Source organism: Equus przewalskii, chromosome 4 (assembly GCF_037783145.1).
Source record: "Equus przewalskii isolate Varuska chromosome 4, EquPr2, whole genome shotgun sequence".
NCBI classification, from domain to species: domain Eukaryota; kingdom Metazoa; phylum Chordata; class Mammalia; order Perissodactyla; family Equidae; genus Equus; species Equus przewalskii.
The window spans coordinates 33,176,452-33,192,668 of NC_091834.1; the positions used below are offsets into that span (position 1 = coordinate 33,176,452).

Below are 16,217 nucleotides of genomic sequence, written 5' to 3' on the forward strand. Positions count from 1 at the left end.
TCTCTTACACATAGCAGTAAAAGTTCAAATGAGAGCTTTCACGTAAAGAATATGAATTCAATCCTCAAAGCTCTGAGCGCATATTGCCATCAAGGAGCTATGAAGAGCAGCAATTGATTTCTTCTCTTCCTTTTCAATAATCGGGGCACATATTCACAAGCAATAGAAACAGGACTACAACCTTAGATTTTCCTAGTGCCCATCTCTCAGCTTCAAGAGCTTCCTAGATTTTTAAAATTATAGTTAGTCCTCTTACTCTCTCTGGGAGCTAGGGGCTCCGTATCATCCCAAATCTACTAAGAAGTTAGCAGAGACAGCCTGCACTTATGCGGCATCTGGATAAAGGCTAAGTAATTGGGGCAGCCGTGAGCATGGTGATTAATAGCTCTGAAGTCAGCCAGATCTGAGTCTGAATCCAATCTCTGCTCTTCAACATTGAGTGAGTTTCTAAATGTGTTTGTGCCTTGCCTTCCATATCTTTATACTGGATAATAAGAGATAACACTTCGTAAGGCTATTGTAAAGATTAAGGGAGTTAAGGACTGCAAACTGCTTGGCGGATTTCTGGTTTACAATGAGAGCTCAGTGGAGGTTAGTGTGTAATCATCATTACAATAACAAAAATAATTTGGTAGCAAACATCTATATTTCTAATAAAATGTATTACTCTAGTAAGAATACTTGCCAGGTGCACCTGTTATATGCATGAATGTAAAATTCTTGGAGTGAAAAAGTACATTTTCTCTCCTTGCACCCAAAACATTAATTATTAAAAGTAATTAATTGCTACAGAGTTCTTGCTGAGCTGCAACATAAAATGCCCACTGGCGATACCTAATGTTTGAAAAATGACTCTTGTTAAGATAACTGTCATATTCAATTTATAATTCATTTTCAACCTTTTAATGAATCATTGAAAATAGTTGACAGGAAATTTTATTTCATTTCATAAATGTTATTTTTTTCTGTTAAATAAGCTTCCAAAGTCTCCTTTTCTAGGCAAACTTTGAAAAGAGAAATTTGAATAACTAGCAAATCAGTGAAGGAGTTGTAAGTCAAATTTTGTATATCTACTGTAATATGATGAATTCTATTCATTTTTTTATTTTTTAAATTTACTCATACTGAGAAGAGATGGCTATTTTTACTCCTTTCAAATTTACGCCATATTTCTAAATATATTTAAAAGATTGTGTGATTATTTCAGAGAGTAAATGTTACCCTAATTTCCCTTCAAGGCTATTTGACCACTTAAAGTATCCCGTCACTCAACAAAAAGGCAAGAAATTCTAAGTGCTGAGAGTGTCTCTAACGCTATGTGTGAAAGAGAGAAAGAGAGAACAAAAACCCTGACTTTTTCTTCCAATTATTCTTAACTAGTATGAACAAGGTAAACTCAGTAGCAACTTGTGATTATCACTCTATGGCAATTTGCAGTGTTTACCTCTTTACAGGTAATTCTCCCACACTGGACTGTAAAATTCTGAGGGAAAGAACCAGTAAGAAATTGACATTTAGGAGTTGCTTAACAAGAGATTCTTGAATGTATGAATGCTTAATGGTTAGGTGGATGAATGTATGGTTAGATGGATGGATGAATGGTTGGGTGGATGAGGTAGCATGATATAGTGAAAAGTATGCCCCTGCTTTACTAATCTCTGATTTTATACAAATCATGAAACTACTAGACATCAGTTGCATCTTCTTCTAAGTGGTAAGTTTAGATTATACGATACCTCATATTAGTATGAGACCTTACTCTTCAGCCTTCTGGTACATACTGCTGAACCAGTTCAACTCTATTGCCATAGATAATCCAATTTCACACTTAAGAACATGTCTACTTCACGCTGAGTAAATCATGGGTTGCTGGGCTATAGTTCTTTTACTAAAAGTCAGTTCCAGCTCTAATCTCAGTTTCCAAGTTTTGCCAAAGATTCTTAAGGAATCTTTGTTTTCTCTGTGATTCCTCTGACCCTACCAACTCTTGGCTTGTATTCTCCTCTGCCTGAGATTTCTACCCTCAAGTCTCAGCTTCCCCAGTTATGATCCCCAGTCACTTGCTGTTGGGTTTATGATCTTACTTCTGGCTTTGGTAGACATGCTGGATTGTGAACTTTGCATGTTTTGCTAATGGCATTTCTAGTCCACCTGTGCACTCTTCCTCTCTTAATAAGGAGATTAGGATATGCCCTGGGAAATATCATTAGTCCCTTAGAGGAAAGGGAAAGAAAAGTGAAGCAAAAAATGGGGGATGTAATTTAGTCTGATGACTTTGTAAAATGTGAAAATCCACAGATGGTATGTGACTAAAATGTTGGTAGAATTTTTATAATTATAACACTTTTCTTTGAAAGCCATATAATATCATAATTAAGGGATGTTTTAGAAATAAAAGATGTTTAGATAAAGACACCAAATGTAACTATAGAAACTTCACTCCTGGCCATTGAGCTATTGTCATAAAGTCCGCTACATAATCTGGAATAATATGAAAATACATTTTAACCACAGATTCACCCTGAATTCTCAGTTGCCTCCCCCACCACACTCTTAGTTAATGAAGTTGAGGCTTTTTCAAGTGCTGAGGCAGAGTTCTCAATATCCAGGACACAAAGTCAGTTTTTCTAAGGCTGTGGTTCCAGTATCATAACAAAGTAAAAACTATGGGTAAACCAAAGTAGTCTCTAGTTCCATTCCAGTCCCTGAAATTATACTAAGAAAGGGCATGGAAAAAATCCTAATGAGAAAGATTTGATGAGAAATAACAGTTTCCCCTGATTCTAAGCCTACTAAATCAAAAGATTTAGCTCTACCTTCAAGCTTTATGGCTGCCTCAATTCTCAAGTGACTACATTAGCAGGCCATTCTCTCAGTAGTTTGAGCAACTGGATTTTTGTCCTGAAATCAGAGTCCACATTCTCATTACTGGATACATCCTTTCCAGTAGCTTCTATGTACCCCACTAGTGTGGAATGTAACCAAACTCCTACTCAACTCTTTTAGACAGGCAATCCAGATATTTGGTCTAGTTTTGTCGTTTATTAATAGTACTCATCTTCTTCCTGCTTTTTGCCGTGTGTGTTAGCCTCTTATATTTGGACTTGAATGTTTCCGTGTCTAAATGAACTGCTTCATCACTTCACCCAACCTGCGAGAATCTACCTAAATTCCCTGTGCTTGCTTTCTTGTCTGGGTGTTGATGCCCCTATGATTTAAGTTTATGGCCTGATTTCTTTTTATAGAGCATTAATCATTTTGGAGAAACAAAGCTAAAATCCATTGTTTATTTTGTTCATCCATTTTTTGTACATATTTATTTGGTATCTTCTGTGTGCCAGTCATTCTTTTATTTAGGTATTGGGATAATAGAGAGGAACTTGCAAAATAAGAAGGGGCATGAATATCTAAGCCACCATTATCCATTAATTTATGTAATGCATATTATATAGGCATCTATTCTGGGCTAGACAATGTTTGGCATTGTGGACATAAAAATGACTAAAACAGTTCTGCCTTCAAAGGATTTATGGAAGAAATAGACATGAAAACAGATCATTTAATATCATGTGGCGTGTCTGGTAATAGAATTAAAGAGGGTTATATGGGAGCATGGATTGGTACAAGATGACACTGAAGAGGTAGAAAGGAGCTTGTATGATATATTAAGTGGATTGGCATTAAAGGGAGATTGTAAAGCACAGCTGTTTATTAACAAGGGAGCTGGGCATAAGTTATTTGAATTCAAATCCCTTCTCCACGTTCTAACTCAGTGACCATGAGTGTGTGATCTCTCTCTAAGTGCTGGTAGATACATCTGTAAAACTAGATTTAAATAGAACTTATTTTTATAGGGTTGTTATGAGGAACAAACAAGAGAATTCACAAACTTAGCCTAACACCTGGCACATAGTTTATTCTTAGTAAGTATTTTTCACTATTATCCTATAAGCAATAAGAGGATTCAAGAGAATTTTAAGCAGAGGAGCGATATGGCCAGAACTCTGTTTGAGATAGAGCATAGTCAAACTTGTAAGGGTAATAATTTTGAAAAATATGTGATAAACCTATTGGCAATTCTAGCAGGAACTGATGCCTGTGGAAGAAGCTTAGGCTGGAGTTAGAGATTATGGATAAATAAGGCTCTAGCTATAGTGTGAATGGGGCTCACCCAGGGAGAATGTGTGGAGTGAATAAATCAGTTAGCTAAAGATGGAATTGTATGGCCCACAAAAATGTAAAAAGTAATAGCCAAGGAAGAAATTTCTATGAAGGAAACAAAGTAGGAATGATCATAGATGTGCTTGGTAATAAGCAACGTAACGGAGGCTTTCTCCTCCTGGAAAAGTCATGGAAAAGGCTTCCCAGAGGGGACAAAGAGCTGGGTGTTGGGAAAGGATTATGAGTTCACCAATTTAACAAGGTGGGAAAAGTCCCCACAATGATCTCAGTGAGGCAAAACTACATGTAGCAGTAGGTGAATGATATAAAACAATGTAATCACATCCCGGTGACATATTGTAGTCGAGAGGCCTTGTGTGTGAGATGGGTCATTGGATAGGCAGAGGAAACGGTGGTGAGCACTCCAGTTAGGTGGGTCAGCAGAACCACAAACTAGGAAGAAGAAGGATGAGTAACGACCAGGCTGCTGCTGAGGGCTCCTTGGGACTAGTTCATTACATGTTTATTGATAACTTAGGGATAAAGCTGAGCTGAAAGGTACTTTCATAGTGCTATGAATTTCAAAAAAAATAATCAGCCTAAACACGTTCTTTCAGTCACAATAAAATTAAATACCAACTTGATTAATATGAGATCTAGTTACACTATTAGAGAGAAATATAACCAATATTTTTGCCTCTTTCTTTTTAAAAGGATTTTCCAGAAAAGGAGAAGTCCACATCAAAGGCCCTGGAAGACGTAAAGGCAAACTTTTACTGTGAATTATGTGACAAGCAGTATCACAAACACCAAGAGTTTGACAATCATATTAATTCTTATGATCATGCTCATAAGCAGGTAAGCCCAAGTGGGAAAAATCCTTCATATTCCTGGATTTATACCTTCGGAACAGAAAGTATGCATTCGGTCTTATTTATTGTCATCTAAGATGCCGAAGTGGAACAATTTTATATCTTTTTTTCTTGAAAGATTGTGTTTTCTGTTTAAGTGTTAGGTGAAATATTTTTTCATAGAAGTAGCATAAAACTGTAGGAGAACTTAGAGATGACCTAAGAATAGACTCATGTTTATTTTAGAGTTATTGTATGAGGAAACCAAGACCCAGTCAAAATAATGTCGTATTCAAAACCACCTATCTAGTTAGCGTCAGAATTAGAACACTGAACCGGCGCTAGGACAGAATCTCTTATAGACTTCTTTCAAGAGTCCCAAGGTATAGGGAAGACTAGGTCTTCAGGAAAACAATTCTCAGCAAGGGTTACCTTTTCCCAAGAATACCCTCTTAGCAGAGGCAAAGGGGTTACTAAATAATGAACCATTGCAAAGAAACAAACAAAGACACAAAAACTCAGAAAGGCAAGGTTGAGGGATAATGGCAGGTGGAAACATTTCATTTCCTTTTCTTAAAAGGTTGTGTGTATGTATGTGTATATATATATGATAAGTTAGATACTCTATACATGGTTGCTGATATTCTCTATTTTCATCTGTCTGTGAAAGAGGAGGCTATTGTTCTCATTCTTTTGGATTTTATTCTTGATGCAAATATTGAAATATTGGCCATTTAGGAATTAGGACTGTTAAATAGCACTAAAAAGGAAATTCCATGTGGCCAGAGGATTACTGCTAACAGCTGTGAGAAGGTGTATGCTGCTGATGCCAAATAGACCTGGTATCTTGGAATATGTGGATAGTCTTATATAATCTAGAACTAAAATATTTATTCAGTGAACAACAATAAATATTTTGACTAACATTACTAATATTTATTGAGTACATACAAAATATATCTCCTTGGGAGATGCAAGATACAGTTTCTATCTTTAGAGATATGGCGTGTGTATAATTGACTGTATTTCTCTGACAAGAGCAAGAACAAGGGGATACATTGTTTTAGGACTGTGACTCCCAAATCTTTAGTGTGCATAATAATCACTTCACTTCGGAAATTGTTAATAGTGCAGATTTCCAGACTCTTCTTCAGGTAGTCTAATCCAATAGCTCTGAGATGGAGCCCAAGAACTTGCATTTCAAAGTGATATAAAATGGAGTTTTTCAAACATCTATAAAAATGAACTATGTGCCTACCACCCAACTCCAACATCAATCAATCTTGTTTCATTTATACCACCACCACTCACCCCCAACCCCTGCCTCTGCCATCACTGTGCATTATTTTGACGCAAATTCCAGACATCCTATCATTTAATCTGAAAGTATTTTGAGATACATAACTATACTTAAACAACATAGCCATTATCATACCTAAAAGTTAACAGTAATATCTTAATGTCAGTTAATGGTCTTGTTTCCTTAGTTGTCTCACAAATGACATAAATTTGGGTTTGTTGAAATCAGCATCCAAAAATATTCACACTTTTGGTTGACATGTCTTTAAGTTTCTTTTAATAGATATTTAAACTATAGGTTTTCCACTCCCCCTTTAATTTTACTCCTTGCAATTTATGTGTTGAAAAAACTGGGTTGTTTCACACATTTGGGATTTTTCTGAATGTAGCCCAGTGTTGTCTTTTCACATTTCCTCTGTCATCTGTATTTCCTTTAAAATGATTGTTACAGATAGAGATCTAGTCAAATGCAGGTTCATATTTTTTTCTTGGGAAAAATATATTATAGGACATATTGTGTCCTTCTATAAGAGGCATAAGATATCTGGTTGCCTTTATTTTTGTGACTTTACTTCCATCAGTAGATTTAGGTACTTATCAGTTAGATCCATCCATCATTAAATATCCCATCAACTTTTTTCCACTAATGGTTTTTGTAGCCATAAATGATCATTTGCTTAAATCCGTTACTTCATTTGGAGTTGTAAAATGATGATTCTAATTCTGTCATTTTTTTGTCATTTATTAGATGGAATATGACTATAAAGAGAAACTTCAATAAGCATCACCCAAAGAGGATTTTATATAGGTGGTCTTCAGGCTGCATATTAAGAAAAAAATCACTCTGGGAATTCAGAGAAACAAGTAACCACGGAAGGTTTCATGGGATAGGGACATTTGATCCGTCCTTTAAACATGCATGAGTAGGTGTTGAAATAGAAGCTCAAGATAGGATAGCATTCTTGACTGTGGAAACACAAGTTGCTAATGTGAGGAAATGGAAGAGGATGAGGCATCTTTTGAAAAGTGTAGAAAGTCTTGGAGTACCAGAAGGTGAATTGTCCACGCCTGATCTGCATGCCACAGCCTCCCTTGTACTTTGGGATTCTGCCTAATTCGTTTCCCTCTTTGTCACTTTCTTCAATCTTATTTCCATTAGCTTTTCAACATGATAAGACAACCTTTCCTCAATCCTTCCATGTCATCTATGTGCCCATTTCTGTTTTTCTTTAGGCTTACCAGCATTCTAAAATTCCTAGGCATGCTCCATTCATCAAATGCTGATTGAGTTTCTACTGTGTGCTGCTGTGCTAGTTGTGGAAAACGGAATTTGATCCCAGCTTCAAGGAAACTATAATCTAATTAGAGAGATAGACACATCAATAAATCTTTAAAATATATTGATTTAAGCACTGTAGAAATTGTATACCTAGATACTAAGAGAGAATACAAAACTGATGTAAGAAAGAAGAGATGAGAAATGAACTGAAATTCTTTAAGAATGAATAGAAATGAACCATGTAGTCAAGAATGGCAGGTCCTATATGGTAGAAAACCTATATCAAGGCATGGGGGAAATTAGAAAGCATGACCTATAAGGAGAGAAGCTGCAAAAGATTCCCTATGGCCACTAAAGTCACCATGACTCTCCTGGGGAGCTCTTTAAAAATCTTTGAAACTGTATCTCATTCCTCTCATTCTTGTTTTGCAATGTATCTTATTCTCATTCTTCATTTTGCACTTTTCACCATTCATATTTAGTCTCACTCTTGAATCTTTGCCAGGGCTTTCTAACTGGACACGCTGCCTCCAGTATTTTCCCTGCTGCAGACCAAACTATCTATTTATGGTCAGATTAATCTTCCCAAATAACTGCATTTATACTATCACTCCTCCACTTGAAATCTTCAATGGATGATGACTGACTTTTAAAAGAGTCTGAACTACTTAGTCTGTCATTCAAAACCTCCACAGTCTGGCTTTTGCCTCCATTTCCAGATTTATCTCCTGCAACTCCAGAATTTTCCTACAGTTTCTCAAAATATGCCTTATGCTTTCCCACCTGCTCTTCTTGGCTCATAATCTTCCCTCTGCCTGGGATGGCCTCCCATCTTGTGGCTGTATTTCAACATATGCTTCTGCATATCTAAAGCATAGGTTGACAACTTATATCTGGATATTAAAAGAACTGAGACCTCACGGTAAGCTAATTTAACAGTATTTTTCAAATTCCTTCTGATCAAGGTCTATTAATATTGTGCACAATTTTGTACATGCTGCCCACTTTGGGAAACATCGGGATGATTACATTTGCTGTAGGTCTTGTAAGACTGCTTTCTTGGATAATGTTGAAATAATTCCATCTAAAAATTTACTTGGACCCAAAATATTTTGAAAATCACCTGAATTTTAAATGAAGCTGAATTTCATGTACAGAAAAAGTATGCACTAAAGTAAAATATGCAAAAATCTTTTTCTTTTCAAATTCCAAAGCTAAATACGTCTTGATTCAGTAAGGGCTCTTGATTGTGATGATGATTGTAATGATGGTGGTGGGGATTTGGCAGACAGCATTTTTTGGCCTAAGTAATAGGAACAGTTGCCTTAATTTTATTTTCCATGTGGATTCAGAAGAAATATCTGGCCTCTTCTGTTGAACTTCCAACAATATGGTCTTTTTAGTACACTTAGAAGTGAATCCAAATTCACATGGAATTAATTGTATTGCTCAACAAAAGAACAGATTTTTACTCAATATTTTACAATTTTCTCTATTACTCAATAATTGGAACTAGCATCAAAGTAATCTGAATTCTCTCTGCTTTTCATTCTCTCCTTTATAATTACTCAAGATCCTTGATCTAATAAGTGAATTCTAAGCTTTTATATTGTCTTGTATCTGAATAGCAGTATCATGTGTTTAATTTATTTTATTGCAAAGTTTATATTATTCATAGGTTTATTGGAATCCTAGAGAGATAAATCAACACATAACTTTAAAGAATAAAGTAAAGTAGTCTGAGATTCACAGCTTTAAATTAATTCCATAGGACCTTTAATAATATTTTTCTATAGTTTGATAAAAATTAGGATACTTTTCTTAGGTATTATTTGTACAGAAAACTTATCAGTAACAAACCTGAATTCTTTTTGCATTTCTTCAACAGGGAAAAAACAAGTTTCTAACTTTGACAACCTCGTTCTACATATAAACTCATGGTTTGGAAATAACTCGATTGTTTTAGCTGTTGCCCTGAACTTCTTATAATTCTGTGTAAATGTTGAGCATTACTAATAAAGCAATTTGAATGTGTATACAAATTACAATCTCTTGAATAAAGACGGTACTGTAACTGTTAATATAGCTAACATGTCAGTAACAATTAATTCCTTGTGAGACTACCTATAAGTCATAATCCCTTTCTCAAGGCTGGTAGCTGCAAATGTGCAATACCGGAACAGATAATACACATCCTCGCAAGAAGAAGTCTCTCCTGCCCCAGAGACATCCGGGCTCATCTCAATTTAGAAAAAAACAAATGAGCCAAATCCCCACGCAATTAGCCCATGAAAATGTCTTCAATAATAAAAAACAAATCCACTTTCAGATCCTCCACATGTGACGCTTAATCCTCCTAATCTTCGTTTGCTTCGCAACAGGATTTATTTTTCACTCAGGAGGAGCTGTTCACTTATCAAGCCTGGATTTAAACTCCAGCTGATTCTTTCTCAAAATATTGTTTTGGATTCTCCCTACCTCTGCCTGCTCAGGATAAAATAACGAAACTGTCTTTGTCATCTTGACTCCAGTAGGAAAAGACTTCTAAAAACCACCAAATGAATTCAATCAAATTATCTCTTGCTTTGTCCTTACAATTTAATTTATATTTTATCCAAATACTGCCCATATTGGCCCAATGATATATTTTAGCATAGGATGTTAAGCTACTAGTTCTCTTAATGCGGCAACAAAATTTCAAAGTTGAGTTGACTCGTAGGGTCAGCAAGATTGAAGAAATACAGACTGGAGTGTCTGAAATAAACACTCTCAAGACCATAAATGTTGGCAAAATAGCATAATACTTATCTCTTGCTATATTTGCATTCTATAAACCCAGATTTCTGGTAGATTATATATATATATATATATATGTGTGTGTATATATATATATATATATATATATTTTTATATTTTTTTTTTCCCTAGAATCACCCAGAAGTAATTAGAACCTCTATTAGCAAAGAAATACAAAGAACCAAAGCTGATCTAACTCAACTCTCCTAAAACACTGTTTCACCCTGGCTAAGAGACTTTGATCTCAGGGTTGTCTCCCAACTGACAAATAAATTAAAAATCTACATTCTGGCTTTCTGTCTCTCAGATGTGCCAGTGCTCTCCTGCCGTAGGGCACTTGCAATAGCTCTCTCTGTAATGTTCATCCATGTGAACTTTAACTTTCTGATTTTCTCTTATATGTGCCTTAGCTCAATATCACCTCTTCTGCAGGACGTTTCCTTTGCACACTAACTCAGGTAGTCAGTTGCCAGTTTTCCAAATCCTCGTACCCTGTTGGCACTATCAGTGGTGATTGGAGTCAACTTGTATTGGCTCTCTAGAGCCAACTGTACAATATTCAAGAATTCTGTGACCTGGTTCTTAAACCACTGGTAGCTTGAAATCGGTCATGGTGGGAGATCCACAAAGATCTTATATTTTGTTTGATTTTTTTCAGGGAGTTGATATACTCTCACACCATTACTTATTATTCTGTAAAAAAAAAGTTTTTGCTTATTTTTTGAATTTTTTCCTTCTCCATCCCCTTTCCTGCCTTTGACTCCACAAAGAGAAGAGCAGGGCTCTGTTGATTCACTTGACCACATATCTCTGTATTCCTAGAATGTACAGCAGCATCTGGCACACAGTAATAAATCAATAGATATTTTAGGAATGAATGAGTAGCTGAATAAATGAGTTTCTAGAGTTGGCCATGCCACTCTGTTCCACATCAGTATATTTACCCATCATTGATTAACAATTTCTTAAGTTGAAAACTATAGTAAAAAAGATGGGGTCCTTAATTTCAAGTTTTTTTAGAATTATTGAGTAAAGGCTGTCATAAAGACATATTTGTATAATTTAAAAAAATACTTGAGCTCATATTAATGCTAATGTGGTGTGCCACTCTAAGAATTTTAGACTTCACTCTATAGGAAATTGCTAGTCTTCAAGGTCTTTTAAGCAAGCAAGTGATATGATCAGATTTGTTATTTAGAAAAATAATTCCAAAAGCACTTTAAGGGTTGGTATACAAGTTGGAGAAGCTGGCTCTGTGGTCACATGGAAGGCTAAGAGCCCAAGAGAGATGGGAGGAGTTTTTATATCAGTGACAGGGAGAAGTGAGAAGGATGCATTCAGAAGATTGTCGGTGGCTTACGAAAGATGAACTCATTGTCTACATCACTAGTAATCAACTAAATACAAACTTGAAAAGTTTTTTAAATAGGTTATCAAATGTGAAAAAAGAATTATACTACCCAGTGTTGACAAGACATGAGAAAATAGACACTGTTAAACATTGCTTGTGAAGATATACATTGTTTTGATCTTTTGATGCTCAGCTTTGGATTATTTATCAAAAGCTTTAAAATGTGAATTTTTCCTATCAACAATTCCAGCTGGCATATATTTTAGAAAACTAATGAAATGAATTCCAAAGATTTATGTATAAGGATGTTAAAGTAGAAAAATGCTGGAAGCAATCTAAACATACGATGAAAAAGGTGTAGCTAAATTATGATGCACATAAACTGAATAATAGGTAAAAATTCAAATTATGTTTTGGATCTCTGTTTTATACAGAATTTAATTCTTAAAAAGAATGTTTGGATTCTTGTTTATATTAAAAATTCTGGAATACAGAAATATGGAACAATGAGTGAAATTAACAAAAATTTGTTCTATATCGTTTCAGATAAGTTTCTAAACACTTATCAAATTATAAACTTTCATATTAAAACATAAACATAAAATGTAATTACATTATTCTACCTTCATATGTTTTCATTTACATCTTGTCAATCCATAGAGATCTATATTTTATGGGGTTGTCAATACTTAGAATTCATATTATTGTGACATAAATATTTTTGCATCTGAACCTCATAAGGTACTATGATAAATTTATGATTAATTACACTTTTTTCTTGTAAAAATTTTTTATATTTTTAATTTTTTCCTGAACTTAGAAATTGCCTAGCACTTGTATTTGCTGAACTTTGTACCACTGCCTATTATTAATTCACTCTTGAGTCATTCACCATATATAAAAATAAGTCTCATTACAAAACATCAGATAAATGAAATAATAGGTCAGTTCTGGTTTTTCCTCCCTCCCTTTCTGTAGAGACTCCTTTGGTGGAGGCCTCCGTCTCTGTGCTCACATCTTGGCAGTTTGCCTGTCAGGCCTGCCACACAGCTCTTGTTCTGGGACTCCTTTTCACTATCATCCTGTGAATGTTTTTGCTTGTCTGCCTTATTTCCTTGATCTCATGACATCCTATATCTTATTTTATTTCCTCCTTTTGGTGGACCCTACTCTCCAGAAGCTTCCTAAGAAAGGGTACACACAAGGTAAAATTTGGGGGAACTTGTCTATCAGTAAATGTAAGTGTGTTTGTTCTATCCTCACACTTGATTTATTTTTCAAGTGGGTTTCAGATTTTAGTGCTGCTTGTGAAAAGTTATAGATCATTTTGATTCCTAATCCTTTCTTTCTGGAAACTTGTAGACTTTTCATTATTTCTTCTCGCAACAAGTATTTATTTTGTACCTGCTATGTGCCAGGTACTGTCCCAAATACTGGAGATACAGTAAGAAACCAACCAATCATCTCCATCCTTGTGGAAATGACATTATAGTCAGAGTGGGAAAACAGAAAATGAAGATATAAAATAAGAAACTATATAGGACACCAGATAATCTACTTGTTATGTAGGAAAATACAGGAGTACAGTGTATAGTGAGTGATGTGGGGTGAATAGAATTTTAATTAGAAGTTTCACTGAAGACATTAATGAAAAGGCAATAATAAACAAAGGCTTAAAAGGTATAAAGGAGCCATCAATTACAGCCATCTATCTGAGGGAGAGTGTTCCAGGCAGAGGGAATGCCAAGTATCTAAATAGGACCATGCCCAGTGTTCGAAAAATTCCTAAAATGCTAACATCCTACAATGTCTGGTTTTGTATGAGTTGCTTTTCAATTACTGTGTAGGTCATCCCATGCATTATTTCAATTTGGAAAGTCATGTCGTTTCTTTTGCGAATTTTTTTGTATTATGCATTTGATAAGTTCCTCCTCTACACTGTCTCTGTTCTCTTTCAAAATACTCTTATTTGGATATTAGACTTCCAGAGTTAATCTTCCAAATTTCTTATTTTTCTTACTATTTTCAATGCCTTAGTCTTCTTGTCAACATTCCTGGAGGTTTTCACTATTTTATCTTTCAATTTTTCTTCTGAACACTTTTTTTTAAATTGTGTGTGTGTGGAGAGAGAAAGAGCTAGAGCATGCATATTTGGTTTTAATTATGGTTTACTCGCTAGAGGCATTCCTCAAATATCTTTTAGTACTGGGCCATTTATTAACATTCTTTTATAACTGACGACCAAAAATCTGATTGGAAGATTTGCTGTGCATAGGTTGAGTTTGACAAATGACAAGCTTCACGATGGTGTGATAGGGTAGTAATTCATTTTTTTTCAGTGGGTGACCTCCAAGTTTCAACATCTATGGATCTTTTGGGAACCATGAACAGAAAGAAAACTTGGAGTCTTACTAGTGTGCAAACTTTCATTTAATCTCCTTATTTTAAATGGTTTTATATCTTAGCCATAAGCTGTACCAGATGTTCCTAAAACTAGATAATACCTAGTTTAGTTTCTCCAGAGAGCAAGCGCTAGTCTTCTGCCAGAGTAAGCTGGGGGACCTGCTGGGCCATGTTCTTTTTTATAGACTTTAGCCAGTTCTCCTGTTTCCAGCCCCACCCTCTGCTTTTCCCATTCTACTCCTCTAGCAGAAGTTTGCTGGATTAATTTCAGCTCATGCTCACCTCAGCAGTCTCATCTGCCTTGTCTGTTATGTCGCATACCTTTCCTCCCTCTCTCCCTCCCTTTCTCTTTCTTTGTTTTTTCCTTTCTTTGTGGGCCGATACCTCTTTCATTTCTCAGTAAAATAGGATCATTCCTACCTTCCTCAGAGAGTTATTGTGACAATTAAATGACAAAAATGAATGTAAAACCTAACTCAGTGCCCAGCATATAGTAAGTACTTAATAGAGCTGATGGAGGCATATTTCACAAGTTCTGCTTTTCAATAGAGATTAGGGAGCTATTTCTCAAGAATATTGTGTAACAAATTCTTTCATTAAATGGGAGGCTAGACTGAAGGATCTCCAATATATTTTATATCTCTGAAATTATAATTGTATAAACTTGTGAGTAAATACAACTTTCTCCCATTTAATTTGATATTTGGCCTATACTTGTTACTGCCATGGAGTTAATTCCAATTCCTAATGATCCGTTGTACCGCAGAGCAGAATTCTCTCCTGTCTTTTTGCATTATCCTCTTGCCTTCCGGTGCTATATCAGACAATGCTCTGGGGCTATTTATAGGGTTTTCAGAAGTGGGTGGCCAGGTCCTTCTTCCTAGTCTGTCTTAGACTGGAAGCTCCATTGAAACCTGTGGGTGACCCTGCTGGTATCTGAAATACTAGTGGCATAGCTTTCAGCATCACAGCAACACGCAGCTGCCACAGTACGACTACCGGCAGATGAGTCGTGTGGTTCCCTGACCAGGAAACAAACCCTGGCCGTGGTGGTCAGAGCACCGAATCTTAATCACTAGACCACCAGGGCTGACTAGGCTAGACTAGGCAATGATAAAAATAGATAAATAAATTGCTGCTGGTGTTAGGTCCCTGGAGTCATAACATCTAGTGCGTCTCTTACTTCCAGAACACAATTTAGCAACTTCACTTTGATATATGTCAGATGTCAGATACCACGGAAACTATATAGCAGAGTCTTGATTCTTTACCATGTATATGCTTTTTGCATTTGTAGATCCATAGGCTGACTTTCCTAACTTATTTTTTCATTTTTTGAACTTACATTCTAGCTTCTTGACAAAATATTTTAACATATTATGACAGCTCCATACTGAGTGAATTGTGCATGTAATTAATCTTATAATGTTAAATGATAGCTTTTATTATCCCATTGTTCAAGATTTACAAATGACCATATTATTCTCCTTATCTATTAAGTATTATTATCTGTTAGTATCTGGCACTGGATGAGCTCCTCTCTATAACAATCTAAATTAACTACTAGTAATTCAAGTAATAAATTTATACACATTATAATCAAATAGCCAAAATATTGCAGAGCTTTAGGTCAGACCTGAACTCACTGGCCACACATGTTAATCACAAGGCCGGGAGATAGAAAGAGGAGCGACACTTTACGTATAAATCAATTTTAATTCAGTATTTATCTCCTATTTCTATGTAATTATGCAAGTCATATATAGCATTCATTCAGTAATTCACTCCTTCAGTCACTTATTCAAAAATCATTTGTTCTGGGTACTGTGTATTCTATAGATATCAAAATAAGTAATCACTTCTAGTTTGTCTGTCATGTAAGGAACTTGGAAATTGTCACTCCCATCCACATAACCACAAAATAACTTAACAAAATGAAAATAAACGTCTTCTTAGATCCATCAGAGAACTGAGATTCCAGGGGAAATTGTTTCCCCCAAAATTGAAGGGTCAGAGAATCACAACTTACCAAAGCTGATGTACAGGAATTTTGAGGGAATCAGTAGCAGTGTAGGAA

At 35.5% G+C, this 16,217-nt stretch overlaps 1 protein-coding gene across 1 annotated transcript in view; it reads left to right on the forward strand.

The window, feature by feature from the left end:
• Window positions 1–16,217, forward strand: part of ZNF804B (zinc finger protein 804B) — a 480,736-nt gene that overhangs the window by 376,988 nt on the left and 87,531 nt on the right. The window contains exon 2 of the mRNA XM_070617422.1: window positions 4,876–5,019. Coding sequence (XP_070473523.1) covers window positions 4,876–5,019 — 144 coding nt within the window. The remainder of the gene's footprint in view (window positions 1–4,875; window positions 5,020–16,217) is intronic.